The 20,267-nt window shown below is 46.0% G+C and overlaps 1 protein-coding gene across 1 annotated transcript in view; it reads left to right on the forward strand.

Annotated features, from left to right (window-relative positions):
* The window catches only part of TPRN (taperin), a 293,974-nt gene extending 274,073 nt beyond the window's left edge, over positions 1-19,901 (forward strand). The window contains exon 4 of the mRNA XM_069609851.1: positions 13,556-19,901. Within this exon, the coding sequence (XP_069465952.1) occupies positions 13,556-13,618 (63 nt within the window). The 3' untranslated portion in view covers positions 13,619-19,901. The remainder of the gene's footprint in view (positions 1-13,555) is intronic.
* The last annotated feature ends 366 nt before the right edge of the window (positions 19,902-20,267 follow it).

Genomic DNA, 20,267 nt, shown 5'->3' on the forward strand with positions numbered 1-20,267 from the left:
CGTAGCGGTATAAATGCCCCACCCCCGCGGCTCCCTTCAGATTTCAACCGTCTCCAAAGTAGTGGGAGCACCTCTTGTAGTCTATTTTGTCTAGGTCGTGCTTTTGGAGTTTTCTCCCGATGTCAGGGAAAGCACTGTTCCGCACGTGTGCTACGTGCGGGTTGAAGGTGTATGAGGGGGACGGACATATGGATTGCATATATTGTCTACACCCTCATCATTCAGCAGACAAATGCGACATATGTAAGGGCTTCTCCCAGAAGACTCTTAAAGATCGAAGTCGAAGACTTGTGGCATGGTTAAACGATGGAACGGGGGCATACCCGCCTTCGGAGGTGGGCTCCACACGCAGCGTGGCCTCAGTGTCAAAATCTTCAGGGGCCCCGCGCCGCTCGACATCGTCGGAACCCCCGGTGAAGAAATTACGACCGGCGGAGAAGGAATCATCGAGAAGGAGTCTTCGTCGAAGAAAGCCTCGTCATCCTGATCTTCGACGAAGAAAGACGGAATAGAAAAATCAAAATCCTCCTCGGGCGATCATCATAGATCGACCTCGAGTCGAGATGCAGAGAAGCGTAGGTCGAGTTCGGATAAGACGGGAACGCCTCAAGGACCTGCACAACCACCACCACCATCGTCGACGGCAGGGCAGTCATCGACCACTTCTCTGCCACTGACACAAGTGGCCTCAACCGTTCTTGGACCGCAGGCGGTAACGACGACTTTGACGACCGGCCAGCTTTAGCTTCATCGACGGAGATCCGGCAAGAGGCCTGGCGACCTGAGGTATACGACTCAGTTTTGCCAGAGATGATACTGCAGCAAGAGGCCTTGTCGGTGTCCTTGGGAGATGAGGATGTGAGAGTAGCTGGCCCTGCAGACCTCGAGTTATGAGGGATTACCAGGCCTCTCTCCGGGAGCATTCCGGGGGTCTACCCCTCTTCTCAATCAGCAGTCACTCTTGTCTCTGGAGGTCTTATCCGCGTTGCAAACATTGCTGAAGACACTGGACGAGAGACTACCTCAAACAACTCTGGCTAGGTCGGCCATCGACGACCCGGGCCCGTCTCGTCGGCCACCTCCGTCAACCCCCACGGCAGTGCCTGTGGGTGGAGACCTCTCGGCTCCACGCCACGAGGAAGGAGAGCTGATAGATCCGAACTCGGACAGTAGAGCCTTATCGGATGTCTCGCTTTCCCCCTCCAGGGATCCAACCTGGGAGTCTGAAGCCGAATTAGAAACCCCGAAAAGCCTGGCTCAGCCGTCTCCCCCGGACGACTTTGGGTCATTTCACACCATGATGGCCAAGGCTTGTACAGAATTCGGGCTGGCCCAGGAAGAGGAGAAAAGGGACTGTTTTCTTTTCGACCACATGGGAAAGAGGAGAAGGTCGGTGTTTTCAGTACCCATCCTGGATCATGTATGGCAGGAGGGGTTACAGACCATGCGCCACCCTTTCTCGGAACCGGCGATAAAAGGTCTAGAGAAAAAATTCAAGGCCCCAGAGGCTACCCCCAAGTGTCTCTCCTCCCAGCCAGCTCCTGACTCAGTGGTGTCGGCAGCGGCGGCGGGAAAGGCGAGGACCCAGCACAAGTGCACGACCCCCCCCCGGAAAGTGACGCCAGAAGACAGGATGCTTTCGGCAAAAAAAGTGCTGTCGGTAGGTGCTACCACAGTGAAAGCGGCCAATTCTCTGGCCATAGTAGCCAGGTACGACAGGGAGATGTGGCATCGACTGGCTCCTATGCTGGAGCATCTTACGGAAGAACTTCGTAAGGCGGTGATGCTACTGGTCAGGGAAGGTGAAGAGGCCTCCAATCGTGCCATAAACATTGCGGTTGACCTCACGGAATCGGGGTTTAAACAGGTGAATAACGGTGTGGTTCTCCGAAGGCAAGCATGGCTGAAATGCACCAACTTCCGACCGGAGGTGCAATATGCCTTTTGAGGGAGACCTTCTGTTCGGCGAGAAGGTGGACGAGGCCCTGAAGGGCATGAAGGAGGACTGGGACACGGCGCGTTCCTTGGGGGCCCTCCAAAGTGGTCGAAGTTTCCGGTCTTTTCGTCCCTTCAGGGGAGCATCGGGAAATTCCACATTCTCGGCATCGAGAGACAGATCCTTCAGTAGGCCAGCATACCCCTCCCAGGGATACAGACGGGCTTCTCAAGCGGCAAAACGACGCCGGGACTACCAGGCCCCCAAGAAGAGAACAGGTTACTCGTCGATGAGGGATAAACAGACCAAGGACCAGCAATGACAGGCATCGGAACGTTCTGGGAGGGAGGGTATCGTGCTACATCAACGAATGGGAGAAAATAACAACGGATCAATGGGTGTTGGACACTGTAAGATACGGACATTCCCTGCAATTCAAAAGCAACCCTCTGCACATTCCACCATCGTTTGTAGCTCAACCCCATCTGAGCGTGTTGCAGCAGGAAGTAGCACTTATGCTACAAAAATCTGCTATAGAATTGGTTCCGTCGTCACAGAAGGGTCAAGGGGTTTATTCCCGATACTTTGTGGTGAAAAATCCAAACGGAAAGTGGCGTCCCATTCTAGACCTGCGCGATCTAAACAAAAGGTTGAAAAGCCTAAAATTCAAGATGCTCACGCTCCAAGAAGTGATCAGGTCAGTTCAAGAAGGGGACTTTCTGGCGTCGCTGGACCTGCAGGACACATACTTCCACATACCGATGTGTCGGCGACACAAAAAGTTCCTAAGGTTTGTGGTAGGGCGGACTCACTACCAGTTCACAGCACTTCCTTTTGGGCTGAAATCCTCTCCCAGAACGTTCACGAAATGTTTGGCCCCAGTGGCGGCCTGGCTGAGAAGGCAAGGCCATCATGTTTACCCGTATCTCGACGACTGGTTGGTGAGGGAAGTCCTCCCCTATGTCGACTCACACAAGTTTGCAGGCCACCATGCACCTCTTACAACGGCTGGGGTTTGCGGTAAACTTTGAGAAATCCTCGTTAACGCCATCGCGAAGCTTGGTATTCCTGGGCGCACAGTTCGAGACCCAGTCAGGGTTAGTGAAACCATCCCTCGACAGAATCTCCAAACTCAATCGATTGGCAGGTCAGCTGAAAATCAATACCAGACTGTCAGTGAGAAAATATATGTCAATTCTGGGCGCTATGGCGTCCTGCATTCCTCTGGTGGGCAACTGCTGCCTGTTCATGATGCCGGTTCAGGAGTTTCTGGCAGACCGGTGGAGGTTCTGGCAGGCCCAAGGGCTCTGGTCCGACAAACTGACAGTCGACAACAAGCTCCTACTAGCTCTTCAGTGGTGGCAGAGCTTCCAGAATCTATCCAGCGGGGTACCCCTACAGGAGCCAGAGTTTCGGCTTACCATAGTGACGGACGCGTCCCTGACAGGCTGGGGAGCACACAAGGGCACTCTACAAACGCAAGTTTGTTGGTCTCGGAGGGAATCTCTCCTGCACATCAACGTTCTGGAACTGAGAGCAGTGCGCTGGGCCCTGAAGTTGTTCCTGCTGCAAATGAGAGGGTCCAAGTGAGAATATTGACAGACAACAGGACGGCAATGTTTTACTTGAGGAAGCAAGGGGGCACGCGATCCAGAACCCTTTGCACCGAGGCTCAGAAGGTGTGGCATTGGGCTCTGAAACACGATATATCCATCGTAGCTCATCATCTTCCGGGTGTACAGAACGAGCAAGCAGACTCGCTTAGCAGAAATATGGACCAAATTCACGAATGGGAGATAGGCAGCGTTCAGTTGTCGAAGGTCTTCGAGAAATGGGGACGGCCGCCGCTGGATCTCTTCGCTACGCAGAGGAACAAGAAGTGCGGAATGTATGCCAGCAGGTGGCCACAGGAAGACTCTCTGGGGGAAGCGTTCTCCTTCCCGTGGACGGACAAGTTCCTCTAAGCCTTCCCTCCATTCCCTCTAATATGGAGAACTCTGCAGTGGATACGCAGGTACAGGTGCCGGGTCATCCTATTGGCACCGTGTTGGCCGAGGCAGCCGTGGTTTTCCGACCTGCTTCACCTGTCAGTGGATCAACCAATAATGTTCCCGAAGGTTCTCAATCTCCTGTCCCGGGACGAGGGAATAGTTTGGCATCACAATCCAGACAGTCTCAATCTCACAGCTTGGCTCCTGACTTTTCGGAATTTGGTGCCTTGAGCATTTCATCGGACTGTCGGAGGATCCTGCAAGCAGCGCGAGCCCCTTCCACCAACAAGTCGTACGAGTGTAAGTGGAAAAGGTTCTGTACGTGGTGTCAAGGACAGACGGGAGTGCAACCTCTAAGGGTCACTCCGGAACAGCTTCTGCCGTATCTGCTACACCTAGCGAAGAACGGATTATCTTTTTCATCAATAAAGGTACACCTGGCAGCCATCTCTAGATTCACGAGGAGGAGGAAGTCGTCTCCCTTGTTTTGTGACAGGTTGGTGAAACACTTCATGAGGGGTTTGTTCTGGACATTCCCTCCGGTTAAACGTTTTTCACCAACGTGGAGCCTTAATATGGTGCTAGCAGGGTTAATGAAACCACCCTTTGAACCAATGGCCACATCGTTGATGAAGTTCTTGTCATGGAAAGTGGCTTTTCTAATAGCTATAACGTCATCTAGGCGGATCTCAGAGTTGCAAGCGTTGGTCATAGATCCTCCGTACCTAAGGTTTTTTAAGGACAAAGTGGTTCTGTCAACGAATCTTCGTTTCATTCCAAAAGTTCCTACGGCTTATCATAAGCACTCATCCATTGTCCTGCCCACCTTTTTCGCGACCCCCTCATCGGCTGCTTGTATCTTTCATGGATTCACATGCGCCCGCCGGCCTCCCCGGAGTGCAATCGTCTTGTATATCTAGGTTTCACCCCATTCGGCTTTGGAGGGGTCGAAATCTGAAGGGAGCCGCAGGGGTGGGGCATTTATACCGCTACGTCGTAGTGGGGCATGCGTGCGCGGCCCCGAAATGACGTAGATGGGACACAAAAGTGTCGAAAGTTTTCCTATGGGAAACAGCTTTATAAGCGTACCGAGGGTTCCCAGTCTGTCGACGGGGAATATTATAAGCATGTGAATCCATGAAAGATACCAATGCTGGAGAAATGGAGTTACAGGTAAGAAACTATTCCCTTGTGTTCCTGATGATTCAAGCAAAGGGAAAATGTTCCCATGCATTTAAAGATAATTAACAACCGTAAGCTATTAACCCAACAGGAAAACAAATCTAGTGGCTCAAGGAAAGAAAGAATGGCTCCAAATATGAACAGTAGCCTCAAATGAGACCTACCAATTCAGTTGCAAACTTCCAGAATTCCCACTCCCTGCCATATCCTTAAACTAGTGTGAATACCACTAATGTTCCCTGGTTTGCATGCCTGTGGCTTTTATGCTAGCATGCACATCACCCCTTCCTTAACCCGTAGCCTCCTATGCCCTCCTGTTCCCCAGTCTCCACGATCACTGAATCCTGTCCTTCTTTCTCATGTTTTTTCTTTCTTCATTTTCTTTTTTTTGGTCTAATGCTCCTTGTCAGTTGCTCATTTTTTATTTTAATTTTGTCTGTTGCACCTTTTGTGTCTGCACCTTTCTTCCTCCTTTGTTTGCCCCTTCTCTCCCCCCCTTTGTTTGCCCCTTCTCTCCCCCTTTGTTCATCCTTCAATTCAATGCCCAGAAGGGACCAGTTGAAAATTCTGACAGAGCTACAGTCTAAACATTCTTAAACCTGATAAAGCCAAAGTCCCAGAGAGATCTATTGTTAAGTCTCAATGTCCAAGAGGGACCTGTTGTCAAACTTGATAAAGCTAAGGACATAAGGGGCCTATTGTGAAGTCGTCGGAGAACGTGAAAAACCAAGAGGTGAGTCATAGGTGAGAATCCAAAAATGATTCGCCCTGAGAGAAGCTTGTTGGACATCAGCAAGCTGGTAAAAGGGCTAGGGAGAGGAACAGGGGTATAAGCCTATCACTGAAATGCCCCAGTCTGGGGACGGGGGGGATGGGGTTAGCCTGCAATACAGATGGCCTCTACTCCACTTCCTAGAAGAGGTCCCAGAGTTCTGAGGCAAAAGCAATGAGTAAGACGACGCAATCCAGAATGAGTAGCCCCGGAAGCCTTCTAAGGAACTGTTGAATTTTGTATTTGTTGCCTTATTTGGGGATTGACTGTTAAGTATAGGTTTTAAGAACTCTTCTGTTATTGGACTAGTCACTAGGGTAACCTCACTTGACGTTAGCCCATCTTTGACACAGTTTCCTAGAAGATCCATTATCATTTCTAGTGACTCCTAATCCTCCCTTTAGTCAATCACCCAATCCATTCCTTGTGTGCCCTATTAACAAACATTATTATTTTGACAACCACACTAATTGGGTCAGTGTGTTTTTTTTTTTCTTTTCTCCCTCTTACTACACTGAATTCTGGTGGATTCTCCATTTATCTCCTTCAGAGGTTGTATCACAGAATCAGTGGCTTACTGTTGTCCTGCCAGTCCCCTGAGTCAGTCACAAAGACCCCCTCAGAAGTGAATGTCACAATACGCAGGTCCTTCTATAACCCACTGCATATTAAATTAGTGTAGTCTTTTCCAATGTCTGCAATTGTTTTCATAACATATAATAGCTGTTTGTTGGGAACCTATTAAACTATCCATATTTTACCTTGTTGTACAAAGGGATCTTCACACGTTGGTTCAGTTCATACATTGTTTTTGTTTGTAGCTTCTAAAGATCTTGATCTGAGATTTTGCATACCAATCAGAAAAGATTTGAGGCAATCTCAATATCAACGAACATGGGTTTTATCGCTCAATAATACTCTATTTGATAAAGCAACCATTTGGAGCAGACCAGTTTAGTTGCTGTTAAATGTAAACAGTCACATGTCTGTGTATTTTCTGAACACTGATGGTCTTATCACGATCTTCCAGCAATAGGGTTCTCCTGACCTCAACGAACCAGAAACTTCCTCTTTATGCTTCCAGGGACGGGCTCAAAGTGTCTTCCTTGGGGGAATGCTCTCGAGATCCCTTTGGACAACAATGAAGGCTTACACTTTTCCTCCTTTGCCGCTGATTCATTGGTTGCTCTGGAAACTCAAGAGTGCCTCCAAGAGTTCCGTCTGTGGTCAAACCTATCCTGCTGATGGAGCAAATAAGCTGGATAAACACCTTAAGTCTTCCAGTATCGGCTGCACCGAGGTTCCCTCATTGGGGGCCAATTCATCAGCAAATTCTAAGGGTTTGCAGAAACACTCTAGATTTGCTAGCACCGGCTCTGCCGAGGTTCCTTGTTGCAAGGCTAAAATGAATCCTAAGTCCCCTGATTCCCCTGTGGTGACCACGTCCTGACTGACACCTGTGACGCAGTTCACCTCAGGCATTAACAAAATAGTGGTGCAGCCATTTTGTTTACCTCTCACACACCATCGTTCATAAGGGCTGGTACTGAGGGGCCTGTTTTCGGGGCTGAGCAGCCTTTTCCACGTTTTGTGGATAATAAGAACCTGTTCTACATTCCAATGGATTGGCGTGCTCGTTCTCTGCTGCCACACACAGTCCTGCTCCCTCCTACGTCTGCTCCCTTGGTTTATGTAGATCCAGTTGGTGGACCACAATCCTGGCCACCATCCTCTTTGCGATCCTCTGGGTATGCCCCTTCAGAGCGGATTCTACCCACTCCAGCGGCTCTGCCTTCTTCTGAGGATGCGTTTTTGGCAAGTTTCAGACGCTTTGGCACTCTGATCCAATGAAGGTGTACTTTAAGGATTTATTTAAGGAAATGTATGCGAAGCCACCTGGAACGCCCCCCTGCTCGGCAATCCCTCAGCAGGTCCTCCTCCACCACTCCTCTGCCTCCACTTTCACCTGAAGAGTCCCGTTGCACAGTCAACCCTGCCCTCCGGGCCTGAGGTGCCACGTGCGGCAGATCAGGATTCTATCCCCGCCGCATTGGATGAGGATCACGCGGACCAGGACAGCGATGACCCACCCCGCTCTATTACAGCCTTTCAAGACTGGTTTGTGGGTATGATATCTTGCTAGACATACCAATACCTGAGCCTCCGGCTCCAAAATAAGGGGTACTGCCTGGGGCTTTTACTCTGTTGACACAGGAGCGCACTGGCCTGTTCCTTCAAAAGGATGTCATGAAAGAAGGCTGCAAGGTCTGAGAAAAACCTCATTGCTGTCAACAACTAGCTCGCTACAAGCTACACACGTCGGAAGACCTATCCTTGACTGCATGCCCACTCCCCTCATCGGTGGTGGCAGCAGCTATACTCCAGTCTAAGCCGGCCTCTACATCCTGCTCTGCAGCATCTCAGATCATTTCCAACGCGGACAAGCTTCTTGACGCCATTGGAAAAAAGGTATTTTCCAATTCGGCTCTTCAGCTGCGTTGGGCTAATACTGAGCTTATCCTGGTGGCTGCTAATGTCAAGCTGTGGAAGGAGCTGGCCGAGTTTCAGAAATGTATCTCCTGATAGGCTCAAAGACTTTAAGGGCGGCATATTCGATGCCAGAGTTCTGGCGCAGGGCCTGCTGGAGGCCGCTGCCCATCATGTTTGACACTTCTGCTCTGGGCCTTATGGTTAGAGTAGACCTCTCCTGACAAGTGTGGCTGCACGCTACAAAGTTCTCGAAGGAAGTTGAGGACAAAGTACTTGATCTTCCCTTTTGAAGGAAAGGAATTATTCCACTCCTCCACTGATGAAGAACTCCCCAAAACCAAGGCAAGCATGCAAACTGTTAAATCATTGTCAGTCCTTGCCAAAACCCCTGCTAAGGCACCTTATACTTGGAGATCGGGGTCTCAAACGAGGTCCTTCTCTGGTTTCAGAGGTTTTCAGGACCGCTGTGCACGCCGGGCAGATGCTCCCGCTGGCGGCCCTTGCCGCAAGCAGCAAAGGCAAGGTGGCCGGTTTTTCTCTCGGTCAACAGCCTTCTCAGCAAGGGGTGGTCTCCCCGCCGATAAAACATCTAAATGATCTTTTTCATCGGTCGCACTAGACTCCGTAGGTAGGACAAATTTCGTCTCATCTGGAGGCCACCCAGACCATCACGAAGACCGATGGGTTTTGTCCATCGCCTGGGTGGGCTTTCGCTTGCCCGTCGCCCCTACCCCTCCCTCTCACCCTCCTCTTCAGCAGAATGGGTTGCCCTCCCTCAGAGCCGGGGTACAGAAACTTCTAGACCTCAGAGCAGTGGAACCCGTTTCCTTGTGGGCGCAAGGGGAGGGCTATTACTCCAGTCTGTTTACATTGCCCAAACCCAACCAGGCTGGCCTGCGCACTATTTTCAACCTCTCCAATTTCAATATCTTTCTACTCCAAGAGAAATTCAAGAGGATTACGCAAAGCCAGATAAAGTCCTCTCTCTGGAAGGGCGATTGGCTCAGCATGGTAGACCTTCAGGATGCCTACATGCATATTCTGATCTGGTGCCCTCATTGAAAATATCTGCTTTTCTCCGTGGGAATGGAACACTTCCAGTATCGAGTGCTACCGTTTGGTCTCAGCTCGGCACCGCGTCTTTATGAAGATGATGGCGGTCATCGCAGCATTACTCAGACTGCAGGGAGTTCATGTATATTCATACTTGGATGATTGGCTCCTGCGCAGTCCTTGCCCACAAGCTGCTACGGCCAATCTTCAGTGTCTCCTTCAGCTCCTATTCCATCTTGGGTTGTCGGTGAACTGGCGGAAATTGTCGAGGATGGTCAATCAAGACCTGATCTTTCTGGGTTTCCGTTGGGATACCGTCAGCACCAGGGTGTTCCTGATGGAGAACAGGATTGCTGACCTTTCAACCACGTACCAGCTCTTCCTGCAGGCTGCCCACATGTTGGCCTGGTGGTAACAGAGGCTCCCGGGCCTCATGGCCTCTTGTGTGTTAGCTCTACCTCTTGCACACCTGAAAATGAGCCAAACTCGGCTCGCTCTTCAGGGCTGCTGGTCCCAGTCTACGGAGCCGGACTCCAAGATGATTTCAGTTCCATCCTGCATGACGGCAGATCTTCAGTGGTGGTCGTCCGCCAGCCACCTTTCAGTGGGGACCTCCTTCCAGGAGCGCTGCTCACAAGATACGCTTACTAAAGGCTCCTACCTTCTGGGGTGGGGAGCGACACTGCGTCATCTCGAGGTGTACGATTTGTGGACACCCCAAGACAGATGGTCCCATATCCATTACCTACAGCTCCTGGTGTTTCTTCTGGTGCTCAAGGCTTTTCAATCCTTTATCACCAACAGTGTGGTTCGAATTCACACAGTCCCATAGCTATGTTATACATCAAAAAATGGGGGCACCAAGTCTCCTCCTCTGGTGGGCCTAGCCATCCAAATTTGGAATTGGGCTATCCAACACAATGTCTGGCTTCAAGCTGTGCACATTCCAGGTCGTATCAATGTGGCCGCAGACTCCCTCAGTCGCCAATCTGCAGCGAGTTATGAGTGGGAGATGAACACTGATGGTCTTATCAAGATCTTCCAGCAATAGGGTTCTCACGACCTCAACGAACCAGAAACTTCCTCTTTATGCTTCCAGGGACGGGCTCAAAGTGTCTTCCTTGGGGGAATGCTCTCGAGATCCCTTTGGACAACATGAAGGCTTACACTTTTCCTCCTTTGCCGCTGATTCATTGGTTGCTCTGGAAACTCAAGAGTGCCTCCAACTGCACGCTCCTCTTCATAGCTCCTTGGTGGCCATCCAGGTTCTGGTTTTTCAGGAATGCAGCACCTGTCGGTGTGCTTCCTGATCAGGTTGCTGCAGATTCCCGACCTTCTTCACCAGAGCAATCACCAGTTGTGGCACCCCTCCCCACAATCCTTCAGCTTGGCTGCCTGGTGCCTGAGTTCGGATCATTAGCGCAGTTCAACCTCTCTGAGGATAACATGTGTATAATTCAAGCGGCACATAACACCTCTACGAGATCTCAATACAGGAGCCAAGTGGCTCCGATTTTGTCATTGGTGTCTAGCTAAACAGCTTGATCTCAGACAGGCTTCTATTGACTGTGTCTTGTCTTTTGTATCTGACCTTGCAACCTCTGGCATCCATGTCTTATCATGCTGGACATATTTATCCGCCATTGCGGCTTATCTGTCCACAGACAGCTGCTCTTTTTCACTGGCACACCCAGTCATAAAGAGACATTTTGCAGGTCTTCATCTTTTTGCGCCGGTTCGGGCCTCTCATCCAAAATGGGATCCGAAAGTGGTCCTCACCGTCTTATGTCATAAGCCTTTTGAACCTATGGCCACTACCGAGCTCAAGTACTTTTCTTCCCTCAAGCTGTTCTTTTCTATTCTCTCTTTACACCTCTAGTTGAGCTGGAATTATCTCTCCCTGTGGTCTTTCCCATCACTTCTATACTGGTGATACCCAGTTGTTTCTGTCCTTCTCTTTTTCTTCCGATATTCACAGCAAACTTTCTACTGGTCTCTTGGCTATTCAATCCTGGATGTCGGCTCACTTTTTGGTTACTCCTCCTCCCCTCCCTCTTTTATTCCATTTCCTCCTTCTCAACTATCTATTTCATATACTGCTGTTAATCCTGGACTTTACTTTGGCTCTAATCTCTCATTTAAATATCACATTTCTCTATCTTCACAAGCTTGCCGTTTTCACCTATACAATATATCCGGAAGGCTCGCTCATTCTTGACTTTTTTGAAGCCACCAAACATCTGATTTCTTCACTTATTTGTTCTCATCTTTTCTACTGCTCCTCTGCACTTTTTGGTCTTCCTCTTAATCGTCTAGCTCCTCTTAAATCTGTCTTTAATGCTTCCATTTGCTTACTCTGTCTTCTACCCCCTGTGACTCTATTTCTTCTTCTTTCGTCTCTCGGCTGGCTTTCATTCCAGTCTTGCATCAAATTAAATTTCTTATGTCTTGTCTTCAAATCTCTGTATCACCTGGCTCCTGACCTTTTTTTTGCTAGTTTCATTCTTTACCCCTTCTCGCTCGCTTCGTTCTTGTTCCAATTTCTTCTTGCTGTCCCTCATTTTCCTTGTACTCGGTCACGTTTTTGCTCATTCTCCCTGCTGTCTCCCTTGCACCGGAATGTTCTTCCTGTTTCTTTGTTCTATCTGTTTATTCTGTATTCCGTGATTCTATAAAATCTTATTTACTTCAGTACGGTTAATTTGACAATCTGTTTTGCTAATTTTCGTAAATTGTACCGTTTTTTATCACATGTACAGCTCTTAGGATTAAAGCGCTAAATGAAACCCAAATAAAATACCAAACAAAAATACAAATGTTATGTTAAGTCTTCCGGCACCAATATTCTTATTTTAACTGGAGTATATAAAGTACGTGTCTCATTTTTGATGTGTCCTCTTTCTACCTTTATTTTGCCACAATGTGTGCATTTTCATCTTGTCCCGCGGAAGCCAAATTTGAGTAGTCTATTGTGCATTAACATTCTTCTTGTTCATGGTTCAATCGAAGCACCTTAGAGAAATGGTATACTGAAGTGCATACCTTTGAATGCTCACTTGCTTTGTTTAAAATATTTTAGTGAAATTGAGAATGTATTACATTGTCTTTTGTGATAATGAGCTCTGTATGTGTCTTAACCACTGTCTAGTAGTGCTTGCTTTCATGGAACTCTGCAAAATGAATTTTGTCGCTTTAATTGTCTGTGCTTCAACTATGTTTCCTTGGCATTTGTACATTTCCTGAGTTTCAAATATGGTAGTTCACCACATTACTTCTCCATGTTTTACCTTTTTCTCTGCAATAAGCAAATGGTTGATTTACTAAGCATTTTACCCTAGAGGTCCTAGTCTTTGGTTTTTAATCTTCTTAATGGCAATGCCATCAAAACCTAAAATATTTCCAGATCATAAAGACCGGTGTAAATGGCCATCAATCTGTATTTTGCATAAGGGTTAATTATCTGAAGGCTTGCAGATCTTGAATTGGTCGATTTCAATATTGTTTCCCTGACCAGTCAGTCTGTTATAACAATTCTTTTAGGAAATATCACCCTGGCAAAAATCTGTAGATCTGTCCTGTGTAAATCTGTTCATATGTTCTCTAGAAATTGTTTTGTTATAATAACAGCACATTTGCATTGTCCCTCAAATGCCCCCCTCGTAGTTAATTCTGTACTGCTTGTAATCCTATTTTCAAAAGAATCTTATTTCAATGAGGATTCCTACCAGCATGTATGGCTAGTTCTCCAATAAGAATTTTGTCTTCAAATTCATAACCTTTTTTGGATCTCTGTATTGAATATCTTCCTTCTTCTGAAAAATAAACTGTTGAGGCCCCACTCAGGGATTGCACTCTGGCATAACTTGATATTTTTATTTTACTGGAACAGGGCCCCCTTATACACCAGTTGGAAATTTTCTATTTTATTTTTATTTTTCGAGTAGGTTGATAGTCGGAAAATGTTCTGATGATTATGAATATATACCCTTAATTGAGACTACCTTCACTGGTAAGTAACTTCTCCTTTTGGTTCTCTAATTCCTGTAAAATTCTGCTGCATACAATGTTACATTATTGTCAGTGCAATGTGTCTGAGCCTTTTTTTCTAACACTGTTCATTTCTCCTTGCAGCTCACTCCAGCAGACAGCAACTCCCTATCTGACTTCAATAGCGAGCCTGCCTTATATTTTTAAACACCACCATGTAACTTGCACCGCTGGAGCGTTATTTCTCTTCTTTCGGTGAAAGCCTTGTCAAGCACCTTTTGAGGGGTAGTGTACACCTTGTCAGCGGCTAACTTACAGAAGCAATCCATGCCGTTTCTTGTTATCACGCCACTTTGTTGTTGTGTTGATAACAGTCCCCTGTGCTAAAAGTGCAGAGTGATTGGCAAACATTAGACCTGGAGGCAGTTTGGCTGTCTCTGGTACAGAGGTCTTGAAAACCTGCCATTTACTTAACCCGAAGCTTGGAATATTCCAATTCACACAACTAGAAGTTGGCACTGGAGTGTTTGGTCAATCTTGCAAGCACTCACTTTCCAGCCCTGAGCATACAGTTTTCTCTTTCGGTGGGGGGTGTAGGGGAGGTGGGGCGGCTTATCAAAGGAAAATAACTTCTTAGTAGCATTCCTCGGGTTTGAAGACTTCTCACCCTGCAGGAAGGTTCAAGCAGGGATTTCTCACCAGTGAAGTTCACACTCCTCATCAGCAAAACTCACAGGGCTCTTGTTGATTATATTAATTAACCAGCCACAAAGGTAAACCAAGAAAATGATTGCTGCCTTCTCTTGTATGGGGTCCTGTGGACTGTTGAAGCCTAGCACAATGAGGGGTGCTTGGTGGAGAATCCTTAGTGTTTTGCTCTGGGGCCGGATTCCATAATGCATTGAAGGCTCAGAAAGGACCAGTTTTGGAATGTTTTCTGGAATATCATGGTTTTCTGGAAGGTGTTGGAAAAGGTTGAGGACCATCGGGCAACATTGAACGTACTAAAGAGACTGAGAATGAAATACAATTTGCTGCACCTGGCAATAAAATGGGTTGCTGCACTTTTGAGTCCTACATGGTAGTTTTCTCCTGATCACCGACAGCTGCAACAGTGAACGACAGAGGTGCTTCTTGCCTAAATGCAACACGCCCCAAAACGTGGACGCTTCAAATCAGTTTAGATTGGACACAATGCCCGTTTGTAAATATGTCTTTACATACAGTGCCACAGTTACTGACTCTGCTTTGTCTGCTAGATACATATGTGTTACAAACAAATCTTTTGTGATTGGATAATTTGTATAAAAAGAACATTGTGCTGCTGGTGCACAAACCCTTGTTTGTGCATAAACCACTGATCAGGGAGAGGCAGAATACAATGAAGCAAGTTGGGAATGATGACTTATGTTAAGGTCGTTTGAACAAAGCAAGCCACGAAATGGCCAAACTGAATCCACATGTTCAGAGTGCATATCCATTGCAGTAATAGCCAGATGCTGCAGCCGCTGCCACATCTTTTCCACACTCTGGCAAGCGGCACGCACAGTGAGTGGTATTGATGAAACCGATTCAAGTGGTGGAATTGTGGTGCATATTGTCCATGGCCCTGCCTTTGTACCTCCCGATTCCCCACCCGACCCCCACTCCTCTGGTGCTGAATCCAAAGCTCGTGTGGCATACAGCAATGTGCTGGTCACAATGAATGGATGGATGAATGAGTGTAGTTGAGTGAGACAAAACAACCGAGCACTATGTTCATTATTGTACAATTGTCTTTCCCACACCTAAAGTCCATCAGGCTAATATGTTCTCAAGCACTTGCACATTTCCAATGTCACAAAACGAAATGTGAATTCTGAATTGCCACTTTTTTTCTTTTTAACTTTCTATTCAATGGCGAGAGAAACAAGCTCTATGGCTCCATCCTGCCTTGGGTGGACAATATCTTACACCTCAAGTGATGCAGATCACAACATATCTAGCTCTTACACCCTTGCATGCATGTTTTCAGGCTCGCATGTTTCCCAAATAATATTCGCTTTACTTTGGAATTTTAAGGTTCCCATTGATTCATAGGGTTGCATAAATTTGCAATAGGGAGAGGGCGTATGATCTATATAGATTTAAAGGGCATCATCATTGGGGGTCGCATAAAGGGGAAGCTGTCTTAATCATTGAATAACTATTGCTGCAATGCCCATTCAACCTGTTAAATGGGAGCCTGTATCCTGTTAGTCATAGAAATAAAGGGAGCGTATATTTTACTTTGGTCCTGATGCTCGAGTGGGATGCTGGTGGGTGCGCGGTTGGATACGCCTTCAGGGCAATACTTGCCACTAGGAAGCGTGCAAGATTAGGCAGGGATTTTAGCGATGGATTGCTTTTTTACAGCATATGCCTTCCATGCTACATCTAGCACAATTCAACTTACACCATTTAGCACTGTGGCTGGCTTTTTTTTATTGCCATTTAGTGCCTGGGTAGATTTGCAGCCCTAGTTACCACCACCATTGGTTTCGTAGCGTTGCCTGCTCCACAGTGCTGGTCGTCTGCGGGTCTTGTACACCAAGTGTGCTAGACTCCCCTATAAATATTGTGTTCAGTTTTCCTACATATCCTAAAGAGATCTGTGTCCCATATGTTATCTTGTACATCAAATAACAAATGTTTGATTACATCATGAAATCAGTATTACCATTTTGTCTGTGAACACACATTGGGCACCCAGTGAATGGCTAAACTGACGCTAGCAGTCTCCCATTTATATAAATTGGGGCCCGTGGGGCACAATTGGCAAGTGGCATGCAGCTTAATTTAAACAATTGCATGTCTCCTTATTGTGTGGCAGGAGCAACGAGCACTCACTGGCCGGATCGCCAGAGAATGCTATTAGTATTCCACTGCGCAGATTGTAGCTTAATCGCAACCAAAATGGACTTTGCGATGATACATTTTTGTTCCCAGCTGCCTGGTTTTAACTGGCTGTTCTTTAAAGTAATTTGGGAAATTCGGAGAGCTCTACTAGACCAATGATGTAAGGCAAATTCGCGACTGTGTAGACCCCAGAGATTGCCACTCAGTCTTTTAAAACATCACATTAATTTCTCACATTTCTGCGAGTCTACATTCTTTGATGGAACGCCCGACTCCGGAAGTGCGGCCTACATTTTGGACCTCTTTCTCTTGGGGCAGTTAATGCTGCAAAACATTTGCTTACTAATCTTGTGCACGCATATGGCAGAACGTTCATTACTCATTGGTGGATTTGAATGAAATGTAAGAACAAAACGAATCTGCCAGGCTCTGCTCAAACATCTTGTGTCTTCAGTCAAAATGGATCCAAAGCACCCAAGGGTGGTGATCCTGGGAAGATGCTGCGGCCCAATCCAGAATTGCAGGATCCATCCATTTTTATGGTCCTAAAATGCCACGCAATATTCTGCAACGTAGATGAACCTGGGGCCTAATGATGGGCGTTTTGTGAATTTCACCAGAACTCAGATATGGTCTTATAAATGACAATGCAGAATAGCTCAGCAGTTGGGAGCAGTTGGTCAAGGCAGGTGAGATGGAGTATGGCAGCTGGTATCCCAAATTTGCATATTCCTGGGACTTTTTTTGTGATCTCGTCTTGATATCATTTGAGCAGTCACTCAGCGCCTGCTTCTACGTGACGCTCCAGGTATTGCTCTTCTGATTCCGGCTGCATGGAATAGCCTGTGCATTGTTAACAAAGGGTTGGAGGCCTTTCTGAAGAAAATTCTCCACTTTTCAAATCCTATTCTCTTAAAATTAGATAAAATAAGGATCTTGTCCACTGATAGGAAAAGTCACTTAGCCATTACGTGTGCTTTCTGAGGATTGGTCCGCTTTGCTGTTTAGGTGGTTGGAAGTGATAAGGTAAGCAAGCTAAAACATGCAAAATGGTACTGATCTACAAAAGCTCTTAGAGACCAAAAAGGTCCTGTGCACCACACAAAAGGGCTTTGAATTCCCTGACATCTGCTGCAGCTTAGATTTGTCAGGCTGTCCTCTGAATGCAATCCATTGGCATTCTCAGGCTGCTGGGTATCTTCCGTCATGGCATGTCTTGTTCCATGCATCTCGAATGGACGATTGAGCCTGTTGTGCTAGAATGCTTCCCTGTCCCACTGCTAACATATTGCACTATTGGATCTATTTCGGTAAGAAATTTCATGTGTGATTTCCCTCGGAACAGATGAGCAACACAGATTTTCATGAGTTATTTGTATTACAGAATGTCATGTTCGCATCGAGGCTGCACCGAAATTATGTAGGTGACTGTAAATAACAAGGTTGTTGCCAAGACCGCAGATTTTTCTGAGCAATGGAGCCCATGTACTATGTATATTGCAGCATCTACCGGGCACAAATGTCAAGTGATCGTATAATTAATAACAGTTCTTATAATGTCTTCAAATAAACTGTTCTCCAAGTGTAATATATAGTAGTTGAATATCAAGTAGGCACCCTAAAATGGCTAATTTCCTGAAAACGACAACAGAAATAAATGAATATCGGGTTTAGTACAATGTTTTCTTTAAAAAGCTATTTTGCTCTCTGCAATGTGGCTATCGTGATGCCTCACAAGTAAAGGTTATCTTCTAAACTGAGCTTCACTCACTGCTCCTATGTTGAGACTCCGGTCTGCATTTGGTTCCCCATCCCTTATGGCGTGCATTTAAAACTATAAATGACATAATGCTGTCACAGGAATCTATATTGCATTTCATTGGTTGCATGAGCTTATCCTGTCAGAGCAGAAATTGACAATTTTTTAAGAACTAACACTGAACGATACCAATCGGTTTAAAAATTGAAACCGCAAAAACCTTAGCCTATCAGAGTTGGCACACTCCAGCAAACAAACATTCAAAACAATCCTTTAATTGTTTTTTTTTTAGCTTCCCCCCCAGAGTTCATAGTCCATGTTGCTGAGAATTGTGTGTGGATGAATGGGCTAGTAAGTGAAGGAGGGTGAAATGAGGTAGACTGAATAACTATCTGGGGAAAAATACTGAAACCAACATGGTTCTTCGTAGGGCCCTCAGAGTGACATCCCTATTGAATCTCGTACTTCATTCTTTAGTGCCCCAGCTGTGGGATTCTTTTGTTCTAATAATCCACGTGCATGTTCACTCTGTAATTGCCTGTTGCCATTTTGACACACTACTTGACCTTGAATACTGTAAGAAGGACTGATGAATTTAAGTGCCGATACGAGACCTGTGAACGAAAACCACACATTTCATGCGAGTGAGAGAGAGTGTGTGTGTGTGTGTGTGTGTACAACCCTCATGTAACAAAGTGGTTTGAGGCCTATCTGGTGAGGTATGTTTTCTTGACCTCATGACTGTTTTTTGCACTTTTATTACTTCCCATGGTACACTCCTCTTCTGGAGTAATGTATGTGATGAAGCTGTGTAGGACCACTACTTCAATAGCATCTTTTCTGTGCATACTATCTCCACGCTGCTTTTTGCACTGATTGGTAAATCACGGAGGCAGAAAAAAGCTTCCGTTCGATAGTCTAGCAATATTACTCTTGGTCGAATTAATCTCTCATTTTTGTTCTTTGATTGATATGTGGTAAGAAGGAATTCACTTAAGGGCTAAAACTGTTAAATTTGAAACCTTATTATGTTGATGTTTGAATTGTATGTGAAAGATTTGCACTCAATGGTTTTTCATTGCAAATCGGAAGTGCAGACAATCCGTTAAGGGCAGTGGTCCATTCCAATGTGTATTGTCTCACTAGAGGATTATTCTATTTTCACATATACCGGATAGGAAATCTCAGTGCTGAAGTGGTCTGTATTAAGAGGTATCACGCAGCTCTTGTTGATTTGGGACCAGTTAGTCTAATCCCAATTTGCCTTTGGGACTGTGCACACAAGCAGGTTTGGGATTATTTTTCTGTGTAAATACACGTAACGTTATGTTGTGCCCCGCAGCTGCGTGATCACCCTCCCCGTAGAGTCCGAATAAAGAAAATCTAGTTTCAAAACTGTTGACCAAGTGTAGTTGTGTATGATGAGGTTTCAAGATGAGAGGTTGACCGAGGACCAAACATTGTGTTCTGCTTTTATGTTTTGTCGACATGCACATCCGTAACACTGTGGAAAAGGGTCTACATGGATAATAAATCTGTATATTTTGCACTTAGGGTAATAATTAAGAATTTATAAATAAGAGTTGATATTTATGTCGATAGTTTAAACAAATATGATGCTCTGATGTTAAAATTGCCAGATTTGGCTCAAGCGGCCAAATGTCTTTGTTTTATTCTTCTGGAATTGTACTTCTTTGTACTTGCACATAACTGAGCAAATCACTTTGCGCTACGTGTTTCTCTGATTTCTATGTGGTTGTTGATTAATATATAATACATTTTCATACTTTGTAACCAGATAAAAACTAATTTTATTTGTGTTATAGGGTTTCAATAAATATTTTCACTGCAGGATTTAAAGTGTCTTTGCTTCTGCGTAATTTGTGCTCCATTTGAAAAATGTATTGCAATGACCTTTTTATTTTCCAATGGACTGCATTGTACGTACATCTCCAGATAAGCCATTTTTTTGCCAAACACATATACTGGTAAACACCATTCAACATAAGGATGTTTAATATAATGCACCAAATGACTCGACATGCCCTGTTATACAGAATGAGAAATCGCAATCTTGTGTAACAAAATCATTAGCGCAGAAAGAAAACAAGCCATGCCAAATGTAATGACAATCTTTCTTCTTTTGAGAACCTGTTCTGCCTAAAAACGGGCACAGAAGGGGACTGAGCCCACAAACCAGATACATGCAACAGGTACAGC

Source organism: Ambystoma mexicanum, chromosome 8, assembly GCF_040938575.1.
Source record: "Ambystoma mexicanum isolate Mex_15411 chromosome 8, UKY_AmexF1_1, whole genome shotgun sequence".
Taxonomy (NCBI): domain Eukaryota; kingdom Metazoa; phylum Chordata; class Amphibia; order Caudata; family Ambystomatidae; genus Ambystoma; species Ambystoma mexicanum.